General features: G+C 51.0%; 2 protein-coding genes across 3 annotated transcripts; both read right to left on the bottom strand.

The window, feature by feature from the left end:
- Positions 1-1,382: 1,382 nt before the first annotated feature.
- On the bottom strand, positions 1,383-8,700 carry TRIM11 (tripartite motif containing 11). Of its 2 annotated transcripts, none has more exons than XM_082620361.1 (6): positions 7,810-8,700; positions 5,246-5,341; positions 4,681-4,911; positions 3,761-3,783; positions 3,574-3,674; positions 1,383-3,001 (listed from the first exon to the last, which is right to left on the bottom strand). In XM_082620361.1, the coding sequence occupies exons 1-6, from the start codon at positions 8,215-8,217 to the stop codon at positions 2,454-2,456; spliced, it is 1,407 nt and encodes a 468-aa protein (XP_082476487.1). In that variant the 5' UTR covers positions 8,218-8,700; the 3' UTR covers positions 1,383-2,453. The 2 variants fall into 2 exon arrangements, with proteins under 2 accessions (XP_082476487.1, XP_082476488.1); XM_082620362.1 differs by having other exon boundaries at positions 4,681-4,908.
- Positions 8,701-9,176: 476 nt separating this feature from the next.
- On the bottom strand, positions 9,177-10,617 carry TRIM17 (tripartite motif containing 17; the record flags this gene model as incomplete). Its single annotated transcript, XM_082621772.1, is given in 3 exon segments — positions 9,177-10,126; positions 10,455-10,530; positions 10,534-10,617. Coding segments are annotated over 3 exon segments (705 nt in total). The 3' UTR covers positions 9,177-9,581.
- Positions 10,618-19,716: the final 9,099 nt, after the last annotated feature.

The raw sequence follows: 19,716 nt of genomic DNA, 5'->3' as shown, positions 1-19,716 counted from the left end.
CTGAGATTCCCCCCTCCCTCACCTGGCCTTTAAAAATGCCTTGCTGAAACCCTTCAGGGGGAGTTCGGGGTTTTAGAGCCACCCATCCTCCTTGTATTGGCGCCTTTACGATAAATGCTGCATTTTCCTTCATCACAAGCCGGCGTTAGTGGATTGGATTTACTACACATGGTCGGGCAGACCCAAGTTTGGTTTGGTAACAATTATTTTGAGCTGGAGGTGTTGAGAAGCAAATACAAGCTCCCTGCCTTTCCCCATCTATCTAAAAGCAGGATACACATTTACAGAGGTATTCCTGTCCCCTCTCCACAGGAAAGATTTGGAGACAATTCTAATCTTATCAGTTTGGAGATGGCGTTGGGCTTGGGTAGGGGGGTGCTGCGGCGGCGCAGTAGGATCTACATATAACAAACCTTACTAACTAGCATTAGGTACCATTAGTTTACCTGCTCATTTTACGACCTTGGAAGCCTGTAACTGCTTTCCCTGTCATTTCTGCATAAACATTGGTCTCTGTTGAAGATGCTAAGCCGGAGATCTAAGCTGCTGCTCTAAGTTACTCATTTTCCTGGGGTTTCTCCTATGCATACCTGAGGTATACGTGTCAATAAACGTCTTTTTCTCTTGTTTAGCTTTATTACAGGGTCTCAGCCAAGAACTCAGAAGGGTTGAGGGAAAATGATTTTTCCTCCCTTACACTTGTGTCCAGCTTTGTTTGTTCTAAAGCCACAGCCAGAGGCGTCTTGGTGTCCTCGGGGAAGGTGTGTGCTCATTTATTAAACTCACGAGGCTGCCCCACAGGCTAGGTTTCCAGTGGCCATTGTGGAAGTCCCAAACCTTAAAGTCCAAATCTTGCTGCAGGCAGCAACCAAACACTATGCTCAGATTCTCAACAGGAAGTGAAGCAGTGGGCCCCATTCCTTGGGAAATCATATGGGAATAATTCCCCAGCCAAAAGCATGGCCGGACCCCTGACTCAACTGAGAAAATACTTCCCCCCGTGTACATAATTTGAAGGAACTGTTGTTCAAGATATTCAAAAGTGGTGTATACATAGTAACAATAACCAAAAAGCCCAAGAATGGGAGAATGAGTAAATAATCAAGTAAATGGAAAAGTACTGGCTATTGAACACAGTGGACCATGGGAAATGTTTATCAGGTTATCTGAAAAAAACGAAAAAAATGCCCACAGTACCTGCATGAAATGAGCACACGTGTTGAGCCAAAGAACATCGAGACCATACCTAGGAGTTGCTGTGCTTGTGTGGGCAGCAGCTGCATCCCTGACTTTACCAGTGAGCATCTTGTTTCTGTATCCCCTCCCAGAGGGTAGGCCCTCTGGAGGATTTCCCCACCCCCCATCCTTAAAGATAAGGGGACTACAGACAACTGTTAGTTTATTTACTGTGAGAATGGTCCTTACAATTAATAAAAATCTAGGGGTGCAGAGACGCCGCATCACACCTTCTTGAGAAAGGTGAAGAAGCGTCAAAACTTAAAGCAAAAACGAACCCTGGACTTTGTAAGCCAGGGCTCTCTGTGGCCTCCCCCCTCCCCCCGCCCCAGGCAGGAGTGAGACTCTGGGTGAGTTCAGGGACCACGCCACGGGCCACCGAAGAGGCATCTGAGAGGGCAACGCCAGCTTGCTCTTCTCAGTGCTGCTCAGATGGAAACAGTGAGGTGCCATTTCTGAGCCTCACACTCACCTCCAGGCCCTCAGACCTCCCAGAACTGAACCTCTGCACTGGGATCCAGGGAAGGAGCTTTTTCCAGAAGCCTTGAGTGGGCCACGTTCAGGGGGATTTGAGGGCATCTGTGTGTCCTAGTTAATCAACCACTTTGTTCAGTGACTTGCTCCCAGTTCCCTCCCTGTGGCCTTTCCCACATCACCTGTCACCTGAGGACTCTGCTTCACCCCAGTTAATCTGAGGCAACTACATCCAGACCCACACCCCCACCAGTTTAGACCAGACCCCAAGACAGGCTGGTGGGCTTGGAGCCACCTCTTGGCCAGCAGTCTCACAAGACAGCAGCTTTCTCGAGGTGTGGCCCCAGGGTTTGGGGGGGTGCTCAGACTGCAGCCTGAGAGTTCTGCAGGCCCTGGTGTCTCACCCCAGACTGAGGCTGGGTGGGGCAGGCTGGTGAGGCTCCTGGAACCAGAGCTACCAGGGCCCTAGGCTCAGGGCTCTGCAAAGGACTGTGTGTGATGCACTGGTGAATGGGGCCTCAGCACCTGATGACCCTGCAGAGTCCCCCGAGGGAGGACAGCCCAGCCTGCACACACTCACACATGGCTTCCTGGGAGTGGCAGTGACAGAGTTCAGTTTGCTACACATATCCGAGTGGCATTACGAGTGTTTTCCATAGCTCAGAGGACAAGCACCCTCTTCTCAGGTTTTTCAAGTGTCTCGCAGACTCGGAAGGCAGGACAAGGGGCTATGAGAGGCCTGCTCACTGGGGAGCCAGCATGTCCCCAGGCCCACCTTTTGGCCTGCAGATGGTCATAGGAGTTGGGCTGCTGGACAGAGGTGAGAAGAGGGCCCGCAGGGTCCCCGAGAAGGGCGTCTCAGGAAAGGTATACAAGAGCGACCCATCGTTGGCACTGTAGAAGGACAGATGTCCAGCCTCGTAGTCCAGAAAGATGCCCACGCGCCGGGGTGGGTCTCGGAGAGGGGCAAAAGCCCGCTCGGAGGAGTTGTAGTAGCTCCCCAGGAACACCAGGATCCAGAACCCGTTACCAGCGAACAGCTCGCCCTTCTCCTTGCGATTGGCGTTCTCTCTGCAGACGCCCAGGGCCCAGCTGGCCCGCTCCCCGACCTCCACCTCCCAGTAGTGGCGGCCCGAGGTCAAGGGCTCCCGGCCCAGCACACAAGGCCCGGGGTCGAAACGCTCAGGGCTGTCGGGCAGGGCCTGCCGCAGGTCCCCCCGTCGCACGCTCCTCCTGTCCTCTGACAGTACCAGCTCAGGGTTGGCGGTGTCAGGATCCAGGGTCATGTCCCCTGCAGACAGAACAGTCGTCAACCCTCGAAGCTGTCTGCCCCAGACCCATACAACCTTGCAGTTTGTGACTGCCCACAAACTGACCACGCCCCTTCTCACTCGAAAAGATCCCCTAACCACTTCTAGTTGTATCTTGGAACGTTCTAGAAAGCAGTCCATGCTTCCTTGTGATTCATGCCCCTTAGAGCACAGAAGGAAACCCCGAGTGCTTTCCATGTCCATTCTTTTAGTCCCCAGAGAGAAGTGTGTGTGTGTGTTCTAGGGCAGCTTTCATCCCAGACTCCACAAACCTGGGGTCCACATGGGTGCTCTGGCACCTGAATGACCCTAGGAGGGTGGTCCCACCTCTATTTTTCCTAAATGCATCAGTGAAAAGTTTGGACCTGGCCTTCCCTTAGCTGCTATCTTCTGCCCAATAGCCCTGACCCCTCCTAGTTTCTCATCCATGGACTGGGAGCCTGCGTGTTGTTCCTACCACAGACCCCAGCCCACCAGCAAAAGCTCAGGACTGGCATTTCCTCTGGACTGGAGACAGCGCGTGGGATGCCCCCGGCCTCTGCACAACACTCACCTCGGAACCTCCGCAAGGCCTCCACCAGCCCTGGGACCCTGCACACCGTCCTCATCTCCATGGGCACCACCTCAGGAGGCTGCAGCTTCACGTCCTGGACTCTGGAGGGGCAGTGGAGGTGTCACCCCTGCAGTGGGCCCACGTTGAACCCTGCCCACCTTCCCTGGGGAGAGTCCGAAGCTCCTACCTGCGCAGGGTGTCCCTGATATCCTGTGGGAGAGACACACACTGCGTCAGCACCCATCCCCCAGGTGAAGGGCATGAAATGCAGCCAGGACAGCTGACACCACTCCCACACTGGGACATCTCAGCTCAGACGCCAAACTGCATTTCACATAAACCTGTGGTTCTTCTCTCACTTCCTGGGCCAACCCGTCCTCCTTCTAGAACCTCTGCTTCCTGCAGCTTCTCCAGCAACATTCACTCATCCTTGAGGGCTGCTCCCTCTCACCTCCTAGCTGCCTGCCTAGCCCTCCCACCACTTTACTGACCATAGCCCACTTCTGCTGACTTCCCTCAATCCCTGCCACACACTTGTCCGGGATTCTTCCTGCTTCCCAGGCTTGAGATCACGTGACGGCTCAGCAAAGGCCAAAGGACTAAATTTTAGCCCCAGGATGGCAGCTGGGAGCCTCTTACTGGTCCCTGAAAGTCCACTCAGCTCTGAGGCTCCAAGGAGGGTCACCTCCCCCAGGAAGCCCCCTGGGCTGCACATGCAGGATCCTTGGCTCCCACCTGCGGGCACAATTGCAGGGGCCGGGAGCTGAGCAGATTCTCAGGGGTAGCACTGGGCCCATGGGAGACCTGTTGGCTTTTTCTCTCAGTCCGGCGGGCCCAAACCTTCAGAGAGCTGGGTGATGACCCACCGGCCCGTCCCCATTGGGGCTCCCGGACAGGCACTAACGGCAGTTTGTGCAGTTCAGCGGGACCCACCCACCGTGTCCCATAGGCAGGAGACCAGCTGGTGAGGGCCTGACGGGTCCAGGCAAGCCCCAGTCAGTCAGCCTGCTTTGCACAGTGCTGCCTCCACTTTCCCGCTCTCCATCCCCACGCCTGGCCCTCCCTTCCCTTCCACATGCCCACCCCCAGGAATGGGTGCCAGCTCACCTGCAACAGCCCCAGTGCCGGTAGCTGGCAGCGCCCCTCCAGCTCAGTGATGAGCTCGGCCAGCTGGGCGCTCTGCTGTCCGAGCCGGGCCGCGCTCTCCCGCAAGGGGGGCAGCACCTCCAGCTCTTCCTCCTCCAGCCTCTGCAGCAGCCGCTGCTCCTCCTCCACAAGCAGACGACGCAGCCTCTCAAACTCCGTCAGCACATTCTGCCGCTGGGTCTCCACCATCTTCTGTGGGGGTCAGGGAGGACAGCTGAGGGCCTAGGACCTGGAGCCACCCTAACCACCAATCCGGGGTCCCCCACATCCATCCCTTCCTGACCCCAAACCCACCACTTGGGCCCTCATCCCCATCCCTCCCTGATCCCCAAACCAATACACCCAGGGCCCCCCATGCCTGGTCCTCCCTGACCCCCACTCCCAACCCCCAAACCCACCCTGAGGTGGGTTATACATGGGGTCTGGGGCTGAATGAGGCTGAATGTGAACAGTGGCGTCCTGCGGTGGGGGCCCTCATGCCCCCTGCCCCCCCCCACCCCCCGACACTGGGTGCCTGGCCACCTGCCTGCCACAAGGAGCAGGTCTCCTCCGCTTGGGCCTGGAACAGCAGTGCATCCTCCATTTGCTTCCGCAGATGCTCCAGGGATTTCTCCAGCTTGCCCTACGGGGAGGTGAGCCCAGAGTGACCCCGGCCAGGCCAGGCCTCCAGGCTGGGCCTTATACCTGCTCCCACCTGCCCAACCCCAGCTAAGCCTGAACTCAGCTGGCAGGGACTAGTTGTGGAAAACTGGGCCTGGGACATGACAGGTGGAGCAAACTCAAATTTGCCAGGAGATGCCCTCTAACTGCCCTCCCACCACTGCCCTACCCAGCCACTTCCCCTTGCCTGAATATCCTTTCTTCTGCTGTTCCCACCCCTCCCCAATCTCAGGGCAACCTTCTCACAACCCAACTTCCCGCTGCATCACCGCCTTCTTTCTTCCAAACCCCTTCGTTTCTCTCTGCCTGAACTGGACTTGCTGGGTTTCAGCTAACTGGAACGAGCCACAGGATGGGCACATTTGTATCCGGCTCCTTGGTCCTGATTTCAGGCCTATGCCTAACATTTACTTCAACCCACACTTCAACCCTGTTTACGACACACCTGGCACCTGGGAAAGCCAGGAGGGCCGAGATGCAGGAGGATCTGAAGGACCATCACGAGAGTGACAACGGCGCTGGTGGGGATTCCACTATTCCCCCCATCCATGTTCTAGATGCACCAGGGCCCTGGGAGGTTGCGCTTTATAGAGCCAGCACTCCCAGGCTGTGCAAATACCAGCCACAGCCCACTGATGGCAGGTAAGAGCAGTTTGCTGGGGCATCTTCTCCAGCATTAAGACAAAAGTAAGCACCAATACAGTGAAGGGTCACGCCATCCCAACACATGCCACTATGGCATCAAGATTATTTAGAGCTGAGGTGACTGAGAAACAGCAGATGCAGGAAGAGCTCTCCGCTCTCCTCCCTTCACCACCCAGAGACAAGCTGTTGACACCGAGATGAGTCTACATAAACAAACCTTACTCAAATAACCCTGATGTTCCATTAGTTCCCCTCAATATACTTCCTTGTTCCTTTCCCACAATTTATTGGCCCTAGAAGCCCAAATCCCCTTTCTAGTTGCTTGTCTAGTTGCTTTTCCACAATTTATCATCCTTTGTTAAAATGGACTATAAGCCCGAGTCTAACCACTTGAGTTTTTCACTTTTCTGTGAAACCCTTGTGCAATGTACAATTTAAAAGACTATTAAAAGTATATGTCCCTTCACCTGTTGATCTCTTTTGTCACTTTAATTTGCAAGCCTCAGTCACAGAACATGACACGGTAGAGGAAAATGCTTTTCCTCCCCTATGATAGACAGGATTAAGTGCTACCACATGAGATTTTATCAGGTCAGCTGGGAGAGGGCTCTAGAGAGCTGCTGGCCATTCTCTGCTCTTTTGGTTACTTTCCACACCCTGACTGGGGTACTCAGTGACAGAAGTGCAAATCTGCTAGACTGATGTAAGGAGGGGGTGTTCCTGTATGCCTGTTATACCTCAAAGTGAGAAGAAAACCACAAGAATTGTGTCAGGACAAGCCCAGTGACGTGGATCAGGTATAGGTTTATTCTGTTGTCCCAGAGGCTTGCTCTGTGATATAGTGACAGAGTACTGATTCTAACGTTGACTAAAGCATGTACTTGATGCACCTCAGCAGAGAGACACTACTGGCCATAAAGCAAAATGCAAACCACAGTCAAAAAGTTTGAAAGATGCCACCCATGTACCTAATACCTTGGGTTTCAGAAGCAAACCCTCCCGCAGGAATGTAGTAGGCAGCTGCCAGGTGAGCCAGGTAAGTGTTTGCCCTGAGGCTCTTAGCAGAGAAGGGAGTGCTGGTGTTCGTTTGGATTTTAAGGAAATGCATTTCCAGAACAGAGAAACAAGGCATCTCAGCCTGGGCTCAAAGCAGGGCTGAGCCCTGGCTTGTCAGCTGGCAGAGTATCCTACTGGGAAAGCCTGGTGGGCCCTGGCGTCAGCCTCCTAGGGCAATGGCTCTGTCCCTACGTTGATCCCTGCCTGGGGCTCTGCAGCGGCTTCCTGGCTGCCTTCCCATCTCTTCTTACCAGAACTTCAGGACTGGCGTCGGCCCCACAGCCCTGGCCTGCCCCGCCCACAACCCTCCGAGGGCTCAGAGTCCTCATCCGTGCACATCCACCTGGGACCAGCCACCTCTGAGGTTCCCTTCCCACTTTCTCCTCTCCCGGCTCCATCCCTGCCAACGGTCAGTCAAACCTTCCCAGTCTCCGCCCCAGGCAGCCCTCCCACCGGTTCGGTGGGACCTAGACTTCAGAAAGCACGCCCCCTCCCCACGACCAGAACCCCAGGCCAGCGCCTCACTGGTGGGCGGTGCCCCAGTCCCTCTAGGGTGCCGGTTTGGGACAGGCTACACCCCGCTACACCTCCCCGAGACCCGGACCAGGCTGGGACCCGAGCCCACAACCTGGGCCAGGATGGGGCCCCCAAACCCCCAGGCCCAAGCCACGTCCCCCCAACCCGCAGCGACCCCCTGCTAGGCCGTGCTCCGCCTGGACCTGCCCACACCTTGAGATCTTCGGCCGCGTCCTGCAGCGGACGCACTCGGTGCGCCCAGTGCTCCCCCGAGCGCTCGCAGGCCGCGCACAGCAGGCGCAGCTCGTCGCCGCAGAAGGCGGCCAGTGGCTCGCGGTGCGCAGCGCACACGCCCTGTGGGACGGGCGACGGAGGGTGCAGGCGCCGCGCCATCTCGGCCATCTTGGCGAGCGGTCGGTTGGGTCGCAGGTTCCTCTGCGGGGACAGCTCGCGGCACTCGGGGCACGCGTACGGGCCCTCGGGCTGGCCCCAGCAGCGCCGGATGCACTCGCGGCAGAAGTTGTGGCCGCAGTCGGTCATCACCGGATCCGTAAAGTAGTCGAGGCAGATGGCGCAGGTGGCCTCCTCTTGGAGGTTGGTGGACAGGTCCGGGGCGGCCATGGCACCGGTGGAACGGAGGAGGGCAGTGTGGTCCGCCGGGTCGGGCGGTGGCCGGCCGCTGCCGGGACTATGGGGAGCGCGCAAGGACGCGGGGTCTCCGGGGACGCGAGGTGCAGGGCACCAGGGGACTCGGGGAGCTTCGGAGCACAACGGCTCCGGGGTCCAAGGCTGCGCGACTCCTGGGATGCGGAATATACGGCTCCGGGACTGCAGAGGCTCCGGGAACGTAGAGCCTAGGAATACCGTACGCGGGGAGGAAGAGAAGTCGAAGCGGGGGCGGAAGCAGGAAGCAGCTGGGTTTTTTTTTTTTCCTTTGGAACAACCCACTTTAGTTCCGGATTGGCCGTGGCCTGTCACGCGGCCCGCGGGCCGGACAGAATTGGAGGCTGCTCACCCGCTGATCTTGCGTCGCCGCCGCCGCCTGCGCTGCTGCTTCTGGGCTGTTGCGGTGTTGCAGCGCCTGGCCTCTTCGTCGGGCCTGGGGAAAGGTGGGGTGCCGGGGCCGGGGCCAGCGGGGTGCCCCGCACGGTCACTGGGCTGTCCGCGAAGCGCAGAGACAAGGGGAAGCTGAGGCTGTGTCGTGGGCCCCAAATCGTTCCCCGTGCGCTCCTGGGTGTCTTCGCGCGTCCCCGGGCTGGGAACGGTCAGAACTTATTGGGTGAGGGGCTTGGCCCGCAGGGACTTTGGCCTTCTTGGGGTACGAGTACATTGACCAGAATTCTAGGTTTCTGGCAACTGTTACCTGGCTGTTAATGCGTCTGCAGCGGCGGGGCTCAGGGGGAGGTGGTGGGGTGGGCGATGGAGAGGGAGTGAAAAGAAAGGACCCTCTCTGATCCTCACTCTTTGAATTTTGCCCCTGCAACTTCCCTGGGTAGAAGGGATGGAGGTGGGGAGCTCTGAGGCTTTTAGGATTTCAGCTTGAAAAATCTCTTGACTTTTTCATTTTCCCCCTGTGAAGGACCCAAATATGGAATTTGTGGAGGACAAAGAAGGTAGATATTTGAGGACTTGCCTCTACATATAAAAACCTGAATCATGGAGGAGCCAATGAATGGCAACATCTCAAGTGGAGAGTGGGGGACATGGCCAAGAACACTGCACCACACTGTGCCTGGTACATATGTTTTTAGAAACTGACCCACTATGGAAGTTTTCTTCTCTATGAAGCATCTGTAAATATAGCCTCTTAATGTTTAACTGCTTTAATCATGATTATATTTCCACTTTGTGAAACCACCCTGCACAGCTGATGGCTCTCAAATGCCTCATGCGAGATAAGCTGGGCAGGTGGGCCTTGCTGAGCTGGACCACATCACCTTCTGGAGAAACCAGGGCTGCCCAGGCTCCCCCTCCTTGCGCCGCTGTCACTTCACCCATAGGGTCACTGTAGAGATGACCATCTGGCCCGATTTGGGGGCCCCGAGGCAGAAGAAGGGTTGCAGGGGGCCAGAGAAGGCGGGCTGGCAGTAGGTATGCGGGTGGGACCCATTGTTCACATTGTAGAAGGACACCTCTCCGGCCTCGAAATCCAGGAAGATGCCCATGTGGCTGGGGGGCTCAGTCAGCGTGACGGGTGTCCGGGCAGACATGGTAGGTGCATACCTCTTTCCCTTGCATAGCTGCACCACCCAGAACCCATTTTCTGGGCACTTGGGGACCCTGCCCCTCCGGCTCACGTTGTCCCTGCACACGCCCAGGGCCCACAGTGCATCACCAGTGAGGTTCATGCCCACCTCCCAGTAGTACCTCCCTGAGGAGAAGGTCTCTTGGCCCACTGCACAGGGGTAGGCTAGGAACCTGTCCTTGCCACGGGGTGTGCCATCCTTTGGGGTGCTCAGGTAGCGCCTCTGGCAGCTCTCATATAAGAGGAGGTAGGGGTATGCCGTGGAGGGGTCGGACACCACAACTTCTGGAGACAGGTGCGGGGTGGAGGGGAGAGGGGGACCTTTCACGGTCAGGGTGGGGAGGGTGAGGCCCTAGCAGGGGCCAAATAATCCCCCATTCATCCTAACCCCAACCCAGGCCTCCCTTTGGCTGAGTTCAGCTGTGAACCTGGAGTTGCTGCATGATCCCATACCCCAACTGTGGATATTGGTGGTGCCAAGGAGATGGGGCTGGGGAACCATTTGGGCATTGGGCAGTGTGGTTGAGACGCCCCCCCCATTGGTGGCCCTTGCCTTGAGTGGCTAGGAGCAGGGTGGGGCACTGCCAAGAGCACCTGGGCCCCCACTACTTACCTTGGAAACTCTTGAGCACCTCTGTCTGCCCTGGCACCCTACAGACGGTCTTCAGCATGGTGGGGGTGGCCTCTGGTTACTGCACGCTCAGGCTGTTCTTCCTCCAGTGGACACAGGTCTCACTGTCCCCTCTGGCCCCACTTGCAGTCCTCCTTGCACCCATCACCTCCTCCACCGCAGGTGGCTACGTACCTGCCCAGGAGGTCCTTCACATCCTTCGAAAGGCAAAGAAGGAGGAAGAGAGATTGGCAAGGTCTCATTAGGGATCTGTCGAGGTGAGCACCCTGGGTCGACATTTGGCCAGTAGGGCTAGAAGGGCTTTATGATGTTTTCCCATGGCCCTGTTGGCAGTTTCCAGAGTGTAACCCTGTCTTTTGGCTGTACACAGTAAGGTATCTGACTTACCCAAGCCTCCTGCTACCCATCACAATGAACACAGGGAAGCTGTCCTGCTCATGGTGGACCATGAAGGCATGGGAGACCAAATGGTGTTTTCACCCTGTGGGCCTTGGGCCTTGAGTGGGTCAGGAGTCAGTTTAGTGGGTTGCAAACAGCTTGCTTTTTTTTTTTGCGGTACGCGGGCCTCTCACTGTTGTGGCCTCTCCTGTTGGGGAGCACAGGCTCTGGACGCGCAGGCTCAGCGGCCATGGCTCACGGGCCCAGCCGCTCCGCGGCATGTGGGATCTTCCCGGACCGGGGCACGAACCCGTGTCCCCTGCATCGGCAGGCGGACTCTCAACCACTGCGCCACCAGGGAAGCCCCTGTGTCTGCTTTATCTCAGTTGACTTCAGCTCAAAATAATCCTATGGCAAAGAAGCATTGTGGTGTATGTAAGCTCTGACAGTTACCCTTTCTTTTTGCAATGTATGCAATGTAAGTGCCTGACTTAAACTTTGATTGCTGAGGCGTCCATTTCAAAGGGGGCATTCTGAAGACTATCTCAGATAAATATACAGCCAGCCACATGACTAGATAGAGAGCCAGGACTTGAGCATGCACCTCCTAACTCCTGCCCCCGACCCCCAAGAGGCTTCTTTATTTTAGCGATCCTGGTTGATTTAGTTAACTGGCCATTTGGGCTGCTTGGGTTTTATTTTTTTGGTTTTTTTCTTTTCTTTCTTTTTCTTCTTCCTGTGACTAAATTATTGCTCTTACGTTTTAACTTCATCAATAAAGAGTGAACTAATAAAACACTAGGCCCCTACCCTTGACCCCAATAAAAGCAGAACAAGGCCACCAGGCTATTCGTGTTCTCTCTTCCGCCACCCACCACATGCCTTCTATGCTCCAAGAACTGTAAGTAAAAAATTCTTTTTTTCTTCAAAGTTTCCTAATACTTATTGCTGAAGAGCATCTTGCAAAATCATAATAAAACCCACAAGGATTGGTCCAGTTGTAACACTAGTTTGGAAGGGGCTCTGTGGGAACCTCACCAGGCTCAGGGAGTGCCCCCCGCCCCACCCCCCGGCATTTCTAGCCAATAGAATTACTATTGTCAGGCAGAGACTGGCACAAAACAGGCATATTTTGGATGACATATTTGAATCCATTTCAAAGGTTATTGTCAAAGATAAAGCCGGACATTAGTTAAAGGTGGTAAAGACAGATTTCATCCAGTACTATTGTAAGAGGGGAAAGAGACCTCAGTATAGAACTGACTTCAACTCTGAATACTGCAAAGACAGCTGGGATTTGTAGACGGTGAGTGGATGGAAAATTACTAAGAGGAAACATCAGCGAGAAGGGGGTGTTGACAGAAATAATCAATAAACAATCTATAATAAGAATAGAAAAGAGCTTTATTTCAGCCAGACTGAAGACTATAACCTGGGAGATAGCCTCTCAGGTAACTCTGAGGAACTGCTCTGGAGAAGCCTGTGTTTCAGCATAGTTTTATATCTTGTCAGAACAAAGAACATCAAACAGATAGGGGGTACATTCACCAAGGTTTAAAAAAATAAAACCAGATCAGCAGTGAGTCAGTAGGGCTTTGGTGCCTGGAAAGGGAGTCTTATCATCAAAGGAGTGCTTGTACTGGCGTCCTAAGGAAGACTGAAGATTAAATAATCTTTATCTTTTAAATGGACATTCTTTACTTCTGATCAATGCACTTTTTTTTTAAATGACTGAAGCAGTTGTACAATGTATGTTTGATAGACTGCAAACAGGCTGTTCTAGTTAGCATAAAATTCAAGTTAAATCATATATAAGCCAGAATGACTTCTCCATACATCAGTATGTGAAAATTCCATCCACCAGGGGGATTCTTGCTTAACTGGCTGTCTTCGTCTGTTCAGTGTGCGGTAATAGGATACCATAGATGGGGTGGCTTGTAAACAACAGACATTTATTTCTCACAGTTCTGGAGGCTGGAAGTCCAAGATCAAGTTGCTGACAGATTTGGTGTCTGGTGAGAACCTACCTCGTAGTTCATGGACTGGTCTTCTCACTGTGTCCCCACATGGTTGTAGGGATGAGGGAGCTCTCTGGGGTCTCTTTTATAAGGTCAGTAATCCCATTCATGAGAGCTCTACCCTCCTGACCTAAGCACCTCCCACAAAGGCCCCACCTCCTCATACCAGCAACTTGGGGGTTCGATTTCAATATACAAATTTTGGGAGGCCATCAAGTGGTCTACATCACTGGCCTAACAGGACTCTTGCTCAAGGCAGGACAAGGATGTATGTATACACCAAAGGTGGGGAATGAAGAGCTAGATCAGAATCATGGGTTGGGGGGGTAGGGTATCTCTTACTAAACTGCCTTAACATGATCCTTGCTAAGGGCACTGCCAGAATGAACAGACGCCCAAGGTCCAGGCCTTGTTGAGAGGAGGGCTCAGAGGAGCCTGGCTGGAGTTTGGTCAAGGAGGAGAGTCTTTGTCATTAATAAAGCTTGAACTTGCTTTAAGACTTTGGGGACACTGCAAGTTGCCCTCTGGTTTGTGGGAGCTGACGGGCATTTGCATACTTTGCAGTGATGTCCGAAGTGACCAGGAGAACCATCAGCATTCCTGTAAACCTTAAAGTTGGTGTTTAATGGAATATAATATAGGGGAAATTTTAAGTACATTCAATACCGCTTTGGGGTGTCATTTCCACAGAGCTGTGGGATTTTGGTCTACTCGCCTTGCAAAAGTGGAATCCTTTATGCAATTATCCTCAAGACAGGTACCCACCTCCTAGTGAACAAGATGTGTGCCTGTCCTCCTTCGGGAATGTGGTGGGAATGGGCTTAGGTCAAGTGTCTGCAGCCCTGCAACTTCCAGGCCTGGTTCCAGTTTTGCCTTTTGAAATAACCGAGTAATCCTCACCTTCTTCTGTCCCATGCAGCCAGCCCTTCAAGTATCTGGAGGTATCCCTTTTGTTATCCACCCCACACCTTCCCCACTGGCCCCCAACAGGTGGTCCATTCTTCAACCATACCACCTGCACTGCCGCCACCATTCTTACTTGGCCTGGTTTCCGGATATCTCACTGACATGACTGTTTTCTCTGTAGTTACCACAGAGCCTGCCACATCTGTTGGGATTTTGTTATAATGACAAACTGCCCCATATTCTGAAGATACACCACAGCAAAGGTTATTTCTCACGTCCACTGCCTGTGCGTCGTGGGCCTTGTAGGGGAGGGGAAAAAAACTTTCCCCCCATCGTCTTATGTTTCCCTGAGGTCTATGAATTAAACTGGCATCAGGCAGATTAATAGAAGAAAAATCATCCAATTTTCTTGTTTTTAATTATGTATGGGAGCTTCCTAGAAAGAACTGAAAACACAAATGGGTGGTTAGACCCTGGGGCCATTATACCATTTTAACAAAGGACACTAAATTGTGGAGAAGCGACTAGACCAAGGAAAGGGGGTCTGGAATTCTGGGGGAGGGGGGTTGTGGGAAGGTAACTAAGGAAACGTATGGGAGGCACTAATGACAGGTAAAGGTGGTTTATGCAGACGCATCTCAGGCCCATCTCAGGTGATGAGTCCCTCTCCTTTTTTTGGTATAAGAGAGGGGGCACCTTTACGCATGGAAATTTTCTTTAAAAATGGGAAACTTCTGCCCTGCTTATAGGCAGAGAGAGGAAGGACAGAGAGCTCCTCCTGTGTCTGTTGTGTCTCAATTGCCTCCAGCTCAAAACCAATGTGCCAAAGGAGCATATTTTGGGGTGGCACGTCCCAATCCCCTTCAGCCTCTTGGGGATTTCACTGCAGTGTGTCCTGTCTCAGGAGGCCAGTTCATGGCCTCTAGCATCTGGAACATTGCCAACTGCCAGGATCACCAGCCCTCCAAGCCAGTTATTCCAGAAACCGCCAGTAGGTCACCCTCTGGCTTCACAAAGCCCTCGATTAGTTTGAGCCACTGGGACCCGAGACACAGGGCTCCTCAGTGATGGCTGGCAGCATCTGTTGGGGCCTCAGCTACTTTAGGAAGTGGTGGCCACCCAGTGGACATCCCAGCCAGGCAACCTGAGAACACAGAGGACACCCCTGTTGTGTTTATGGGCTCACTGCAACAGCCAACTCCCAGCAGAGGAGCTGTGCAGGGTCTCCCGGGAGAAACGAAAAGACAGCAAGATGATACACGAACCTTCAGTCCATGATGGTCCAAAGTTGTTTGTTTTAGACAACTAATGGATTTTCCTATTTAGGGATCTGGTGTTACCCATTTCTGGAGGCTCTTCTTCACAGCCGAGAGCCACTGTGCCCCTCTGTTCAGTTTGCACTCTCTGTACCTGGTAAGTGATGAATGTGAGCCAGGGCTCTTTCCTCTGCTTTGTTCCAGTTTCTACCTGCATTCCTTCTCAAGGACCAGGCAGGTGGGCAATCAGAGAGGTCCTGGTGGGGTCAATTAGACAGGCAACCCATATGTCCTCATAAGGCGGGGGGCAGGCAGGGGGTGACCCATTGGAAAAACTCTGTTCTGCCTGAATTGCAGTTCCCAGCTCCTGTGGAGAGGGAGGGGGAGTTGCCCATAACGTTCTGTTGGGGGAGATGCTATTTAAGGTATAAACTTGTAACCAGTAGATAAATAAGTTCTAGAGATCTAATGCACTGTTTAGTGATTATGGTCAACAATTCTGTATCATAAATTTAAAGTTGCTAAGAGATTAGGTCTTTTTTTTTTTTTAAGTTTTTTCGTTTTTTGTTTTTATTTTTTGGTTACGCCGCAGGGCATGTGGGATCTTAGTTCCCCCACCAGGGATTGAACCCACACCCCCTGCATTGGAAGTGTGGCGTCTTAACCACTGGACTGCCAGGGAAGTCCCAAGAGATTAGGTCTTAATTGTTCCTTCCACAAATAAGGACTGCTAATTATGTGATGTGATAGAGGTGTTAACTAGTGCTACGGCAGTAATTATATTGCAATATACAAATGTATCAAATCCACACCTTACACTTATGCACTGTTATATGCCAATTATATCTCAATAAAAATAAATTTAGAAGAAGGTTCTATAAAGTCTCTGAAGTAAAAAGGAAGTAACAGTTCTTGATACTGGGTGGCATGTAACTCAGGAGGAGGAGAACCTCAGATTTTGGCCCCAAACTTGGTTTGAAGGAGGACTTCATGGTGTAAATCATGCCTGTTATTCTGTGACCTCAAGGCACAAGTCTTCTGCAGGTGCCATGGAGGAGAAGTGGTCTGTGAAAGCTCAGGAAGACCTGTTGGCTGAGTAACCACTGGTGACAGTAAGGGGAAAGCTGATTTTTATTTTAAGTAACTTCGTGGTGTTGTCTGTTAGACATAAAACAGGAAAAGGAACATCTGATAAAGCAGTCGCTGGCCTTTTGTTTAAAAATGTACCCGGATCGGTTTTATTCAGGTAAAGAGTTCTGTAATTTTGAGTGATACTTACCTTGTAATAGTAGAAATAAGACATGTTTCAGAATTTACATTGCTGATGTTACTTAAATATTGTATTTATTTTCAGAAAGAAAACCACAAAAATGGTATAAAGCTTAAGAATTCCAAAAGGTTTATAGTGAAATTTGAGTCTCCCTCAATTGGGGGTTTTCTCAGTTCCTAGTTTCCCTTTTAAGATTGAATTCCTTGTATATTCTTCAAGAGGTGCATATTCAATCATCTAATTATTATTTTTATCTAAATGATGACATATTATACATGCTGTTCTACAACTTGCCTTTTGTTAAACCTGACAATTTATCAAGACATGTAAGAACTATCTGATTCTTCTTAATGACTTCACAGTTTTCCCTTTTGAAGCTACTAAGATTGTTTCCAATTAGTTTATCATGAAGGTGGTATATTTCTCAGCCCAATAACCTGGGGCATCCAAATAAAGCATGAATGTCTGGGGCTGATGCAGCATTTTTACAAATACTTCTTGAATATCCCACATCACGCTGGTATGGGGGCAACAGGCAGAGAACTGATGTATAAGGGAAAATACAAATTAAAAATAAGAGGCTTAATTCTGCCTGTTGAAATTAAGGGGACACTCGCCCCCCACCCCCAGTCTCCCTTTTGTTTCATAATTTCTCCCTCTGTCCTTTTCAATGTATATAAATCTTTTCAGTGGCTTAACCTTGTCAGTCTCACATCTCAGGAACGTTGCCCCAAGCACCTGGAAGCCAACTCTGAAATGTAATTGTAGAGGAGGAAAAAACTTTTCCTCTGCCCTCTTAGATTCAGTATCTGCAAACATGACAAAAGACATTAACAGGGAAAAAGGCATACAAATTCTACTGATGTTAATATTGTTATATGCTTGGGGGCACTCACAGAAAAGAAGTGAAAACCAAGAAGTGGTTAGAGTCAGAAGCTTATATACCATTTTACCAAAAGGTGTTAAATTGTGAGAAGGTGAGTAGGAAATGCATGGCAGGTAAGTGTTGTCTAATGAGGTTTGTTTGTGCCCTCATCTTGGTGCAACTTTCCATCTTCTTCATGCCCATAAAACTCCCCCAGGGAGGGGCTTTATGGCAGTCCTAATTTCTCAGAAGTTTCTGCTTTTAGTTAGATAAGGGAAGCTCTGAGAAGGTGTCTTTCTGCATCTATTGATTCTCAATTGCCATCAGCTCAAAATAATCCACATGCCAAAGTGGCATGTTTTGGGGTGGCATATTCTGATCCTCTTCATAATCATCAATGAAGATAATGTCACATCTTCCAACTTCCTCAGAGGAAATGAGCTTAACTTCAGCTATCACCTGACTCCAAATTGCAAAATGTGCCTGAAGTATTGAATGGGTTGCATGTACTCAGCTCTGTAAAAGAATGAGACTTCTTTCTGTCTTTGTAGTCTCTTAGGTTGCTGGTTTTGTGCTTCCTGAAAAATAAACTATTTTCTTTATCTTCTCACTTTAAATTTGTTTTTAATTATATTTCTCCAACAAGTGCAGGTGTGCATGTCGTCAGAGGGGACTCCTAGCACCACCCCTGCCCTTCCTCTCATGGGGCCCTCTAGGCACTGGCCACCAGGGCTCGCGATACTAAAGTTAGAATGCATTTTAAGTATTTTATCTTGTGTAATTGTGAATCATTAGAGTAAACCAATCCGGTCACCGTATGTCACAATAAGGACAGTGTTATATTTCTTAGGACTCTTGGCTGCAAATGACAAACCCCAATTTGAACTGGGTTAAAAGTGTGGTACATTTATCAAAGGATATCAGGGCTCTCACCAAGCAGGCCCCCCCGGGAACAATGAGATCATAGTCCCTAGCACCAGCCTTCTCTGTCTTTCACCTCCCATCTCTGCTATTTCAGTGCCCGCTGTTTCATTCTGATTTTTTCCACGTGACAATAAAAGCTGTGACCAACAGCTCCGGAGTCTCATGATTTTTCAGCTCTATCCACTAGAGCAAGAGTAAAAAAAAAAATCTCTTTTGTCCCCAAAGCCAAAAATCCACCACTGGGTGGAGGGAGGGAAATAACTAATACTAATGCTAATTTTAATTGTAATTATTATAATTTATTAGCCAGCTCAGGCTATGTAACGAATACCCCAGACGGGGCAGCGCAAACAACAGACATTTATTGTCTCCCTGTCTTGGAGGCTGGAGATCTGAGATCCAAGTGTCAGCAGCCCTGGTTTCTCCTGAGGCCTCCTCTCTCCTTGGCATGTAGATAGTAGTTGCTATGGAAAAACACACTTGTGTGTGTTTCCTTTACTAACAGTTCTCTAGTTCACCTCTGACACTTCTGATCACTAAATGTGTGTGTGTGTGTGTGTGTTGGAGGGGGTGTTTCCGCACACCATCAAGCAATCCTCAACACCAGCTAGTGCCCTACAATTCAACTCAGTTCTGATGCTATCCACCTGGAGATAGAATCAGACCCCATAGGTTCAGGGCTTAGTCCTACAAGATTCCTCCCCCTTCAGATGCCAATCAAAAGTCCAAGTTGTCACCTGTACTTCTGACCAACCGATGGAAATTCCCATGACCTCTCCTTGGGTTCAATTAATTTGTTAGAGTTGCTCACAGAACTCAGGAGATCCATTTACTCACTAGATTACTGGTTTATTATAAAAGATATTAGAGGATACAAATCAACAGCCAGATAAAGAGATACATAGAGTGAGGTCCTGAATGCAGGAGCTTCTGTTCCCATGGAGTTGTGGTGCACCACCCTTCTGGCACGTGTATGAGTTATTGTTGACCAACCTAGAAAATCTCCAGTAGTACTACAGGGATTATCATGGAGCCTTCATTACATAGGCACAGTTGACTGAATCACTGGCTATTGGTCGAACTCAACCTCCAGCTTCTGTTGCCTTCCTGGAGGTCAAGGGTGGGAATGAAAGTTTCAAACCTCTAATCACAGGGTTGGTTCCCCTGTGAACCAGCCCTTATCCTTTCCAAAATCACCTCATTAACATAAACTCTGTTGTGACTGAAAGGGGCTTGCTATGAGTAACAAAAGACACCGTTATCACTCTAATTACTTAAGAAATTCCAAAGGTTTTAGGATTTCTGTACTAGGAATGGGGAGGAAGACCAAATATATATTTCTAATTGTAAATCACAATATTACAAGTGTCTTCTCCCTGTGTCATCACATGACCCTCTGTATGTCATAATCTCCTCTTCTTTTAAGCGTGCCAGTCATGTAAGATTAGGGCCCAGCCCACCCTAGTGACTTCCTTTTAACTTGCTGACCTGAAACAAATAAACTGGTTTTCTCCAACAAAGATGGGTTTATTCTGGATCAGCAGAGAATTGCAATTCTGGGTCTGCAACTGTGGTGAGCCTTGTGCAAGATGCCCACAAGGTAAGGGAAATAGAATGCTTTTATAGA

Source organism: Mesoplodon mirus (genome assembly GCF_964341445.2).
Source record: "Mesoplodon mirus genome assembly, chromosome: 5".
Taxonomy (NCBI): Eukaryota; Metazoa; Chordata; class Mammalia; order Artiodactyla; family Ziphiidae; genus Mesoplodon; species Mesoplodon mirus.
The sequence above is the reverse complement of the archived record's forward strand: the minus strand, read 5'-3'. Positions and strand labels throughout refer to the sequence as shown.